The sequence below is a fragment of the Chinchilla lanigera genome, unplaced genomic scaffold, assembly GCF_000276665.1.
Source record: "Chinchilla lanigera isolate Chin_1 unplaced genomic scaffold, ChiLan1.0 scaffold00021, whole genome shotgun sequence".
NCBI classification, from domain to species: Eukaryota; Metazoa; Chordata; class Mammalia; order Rodentia; family Chinchillidae; genus Chinchilla; species Chinchilla lanigera.
In genome coordinates, this window is record NW_004955422.1 from 24,589,785 (window position 1) to 24,593,768 (window position 3,984).

General features: G+C 42.6%; 1 protein-coding gene across 2 annotated transcripts in view; it reads left to right on the forward strand.

Moving 5' to 3' along the window:
- Positions 1-3,984, forward strand: part of Mroh8 (maestro heat-like repeat family member 8) — a 62,910-nt gene that overhangs the window by 39,795 nt on the left and 19,131 nt on the right. For both annotated transcript variants that reach the window (XM_013514138.1, XM_013514139.1), the window contains exons 18-19: positions 1,809-1,973; positions 2,529-2,684. In XM_013514138.1, the coding sequence (XP_013369592.1) occupies positions 1,809-1,973; positions 2,529-2,684 (321 nt within the window). The remainder of the gene's footprint in view (positions 1-1,808; positions 1,974-2,528; positions 2,685-3,984) is intronic.

Sequence of the window (3,984 nt, forward strand, 5' to 3'; positions counted from 1 at the left end):
GTTTTTCTCCGGTACCGGGAACTGAACTCACGACCTTGCGCTTGCCAGGCAGGCGCTTTGCCGCTGAGCTAAATCCCCAGCCCCAGAAATGCATTTTTCAAGGGCTCTTGTTCCTTGTTAATTTTCCAGCGACACCTGCATTGTATCTAAAGTTGTACATCAAAGGTATAAACTGACAGGGTCATTTACTTTGGCCTGACAGAAGGCCACTTCTCACTGGGAGAAAGATTTACTTTTATTTTCTGCTGTTTGGGGTCAGTGTTAGTGCATTATCTTCTGTCTGGTTAGCATATGCTGGGAAGGATTGTTTTAGTGGGGGAATTCTGTTCAAGGTTATAACTCTTTGCTCTCAACAGATAATCACCACAACAAAGTTAACACTCCAAAAGAATACCCATAAAACTGAAGACAACTAAAGAGGAAAATTGGGCAGCCTGGTGACAGGAGTAGGGCGGGGAGAAGGTCTTGTTAACTGCAAATCCTTTTATATCATTTGAATTTGGTGGAGGGGGGACCAGAGATTGAACCAAGGGCATTCACACCAAGCTACATTCCCAGCCCTTTCTAAATTTTTTTTATTTTTGAGATAAGGTCTTGTAAGCCACTAAGTTGCCCAGGGTGGCCTCAAGCTTGTGGTCTTCCTACCTGAGCTTCCCAGAGTGTTAGGATAATAGGTACGTGCCACCACACCTGGCGTATCATTTGAATTTAAGAATTAGGAAATATGTAAATACTGGCTATCAAAAAGTTAAACAATGTTTTTAAAAGTCCAAGTCATGTATACTTATAATATTTGAAGCCTGCTGTTTGTGTGGGGGATATATGCATTACCATCACAACCTGGACAACATTTAGATGTCCCTTGATGCCTTGTACCATACTACCCAGTGGGGTAACTTGGGTAGCAATGATCTGTGCCAAGATGCTTATCATCGAAGACAAAGATCACCAGCATTCATGGTATGAGAACTCTTTTTCCACAGGCCTCACTGAAAAACCAGGCCTCAGGCAGAAGAGACAAGTAATCCCCTCGACTTCAGTCTTGTCACTTGAGTTCTGTTTCTCTTTGTGTGTTTTTGGTTTTTGAGATAGGGTCTTGATACAAGTTAGGCTGGCCTTCAATTGACTATGTAGCCCAGCATCGGGCCTCAGCCTCCTGAGTTCTGTGCCTCCAAACCTGGCCTGAGTTCTGTTTTTCTTATTTAAAAGTGTATGTATACATATGAAGCAAAAATGATAAATGTTAATACATGTTAATTCTGGTTGATTGCATGAATATTTGTTGCATTATTCTACACACACACACACATACACAGGTTTTAAAACTCTGAGACTGCCTCCTTTTAGGAGTTTCAAAAGAGGAGATTTCCTATTCAGAATGGGAAGGAATCTTAAGGGTCCACAATTGAATTCTGTTGAATTCCTGCTAAGGAATTTTTAAATCTCTGTTGCATACCATCCATATTGGGGAACTCACTGTGATCTGAGTCAGCCATTCCACTACCTCTCAGTATTATGGGAGCATTTCCTAACAGTTAAACTAAGGCCATATCCCTGGACCTCCTCCACCTCGTCCTACTTCTGCCCTGTGAGCCAACTCACAAAGGCTCTGCCCCTTCCTCTACATAGCAGGCTTGCTAGCATGGGGGAGGGCAGTCATGCCTTCTTTACTTCTTCCCTGCCTTGGACTGGCCAGTGTGGCTAGAAATCTAGCAAGCACTAGATGCTGAGTAAAGGTGGGAGCCCTCTCTCTGGTACCAGATGCTGTACCAGAAGAGATGGTGATGTGCCTCCCTTTGGACACGCAGAGGGAAGACATCAAGAGACTGTTGCCATCCATCTTAGACAGCTTGTGGGAATCTGATGAGAGGATTGTTTTGTTGGCCATCCAGATACTACAGAAGCTTGTTGAGACAATGGATTTCACCACGCTGGCTGCCATGATGAGAATCCTGTTCTCTTTATTTGGTGATGTAAGTCAACAAAAGAGAAGAGACTCCCCCAGGGGAGGGTAATTGGCATAACAGCTAGTAGAAGTTGGGATAGTAAATAAGTATATCTTGTTTTACATAGAACATTTTACTTCAGAGCACTTTCAAATCTCTATGATATTGGTAGGGGTGGTGATACTATTAAACAGGAGACATAGGAACTCAGTTTTGTGGGATGGATAAAGGGATTAAGAAACAATCAGAACTGGGTCACGATGACAGACTATACTTAGTCCAGACTATACTTATGCACAATGACTAGCATCCTTGGAAGAGCGTAGTACGCCAAGGCAGAGATTTTAATTTCAGCACAACTGCTTTATGTGAATGTCTAATACCAGTATCAGGCACAAGCTTTGACAATGATGTATAGAGAGGAACAAAAGTACAAAACAGCAGATCTTGCTGTTTGGTTTCTGAGCCTCACTATATTCAGCTAAATAGCCTCATGCAAAGACTGACACTTTAAGCCACTTCTTATAAGGTAAGTGTGAACGCATTCAGTGAGTTGCTTCCCTGTGAACACTCCCTTCCTAGATGAGACCTGGTGTTCATCATTTCTCCATGACCCTGTTTGGAGCCTCTGTAAAGTCTGTGAAACACACCCATAAGAAGAGTATAGAGAATCAAGTCCTGGAAAGCTTGGTCCCACTGCTTCTGTATTCCCAGGATGAAAATGGTGCAATAGCCAAGGTAATACCTATGTCCTTTGGCCGTGAATAACTCTAAATCCACAGCCAACTCTGCAAATAAGTGTATCTTTGTGGGCAGAGACTTTGTAGTACAATCTTTGTTCTCCATTTCCTTTGGCCCAGAGCTATGTTTCAATTATTTTTGCCCAAATGAATCATGTGAAAGGAAATCTTACTCCTAATTTCTGTGTAACAAAGTATGGCACTCTGTGGGTAAGGACAATATATTAGCCTTCACTATAGCCACACCCCAATATTCAGCCAAGCACCAAGCCCCAGTGCCTAACTCAACAAACTTTTGGCTTTTTGGTATTGGAGTTTTTTGGACCAAATGAGTACTGAGCTACATATCTAGTCCTATTTTTAAAGTTTTTTTTCTTTTTCTTTTTCTTTTTTTTTTTTTTGGTCTTTTTGAGACAGGGTCTCGCTGCGCAATTCAGGCTGTCCTTGAGCTCACTTTGTAGCCTGGGCTGGTCTCGAACTTGCAACAATCCTCCTGCCTCAGCCTCCCAAGTGCTGGGATTACAGGTGTGCGCCACCATGTTCAGCTTTAAAGCTGTTATTGTCGTCGTCGTCAGCATCATCATCATCATCATCATCAGTGTCAGAGTTTCACTAAGTTGCCCAGGCTGACATCAAACTTTCAATCCTCCCGCCTCAGCCTCACAGATAGCTGCAAGTATGGGCATGCCTATCACACCTGGCAGCAAACTCTTTGTTGATGACAATGATAATATTATTTCATCTTCTTTCACTCCAAGAACTGCTTCATTTGCCTCAAGATAAACAACTTGAATTAAAATTAAGTCAGAGATTAGTCTCTCTGACACTCTGGAGAAGTTTTTACATCCTCTAAATCTTCCAAGGGTTTTTGCCATAAGAATTTGGTTTTCTGTTTAAGCCATCTTAGTGTTAACCATGTGGTGAGTAGGAGGTTGATATGTCATCATCTTTAGTTCTGTCACACACATTAGAAGCCTGTCCAATCCAGAGTACTGCCACTTATGGTCTATCAGTGTGGTATCACGGGGTGGGGTGGGGGTGGATTAGATGACAAAGATTCTGAAAAGATATTGGAACTCTCATCTCCATGTGCACCTGTTATAGAAATGAAATTCAAGGTTGTAAGTTCAGAAATGGGATGAAGGTAGGCCCTGGCACCTTCTTGTGGAGCAAATTGTATATAGCTTTAAAGATATAAGGGGGCTGGGGATTTAGCTCAGTGGCAAAGCGCCTGCCTGGCAAGCGGAAGGTCGTGAGTTCGGTTCCCGGTACCGGAGAAAAACCAAAAAACCAAAAAA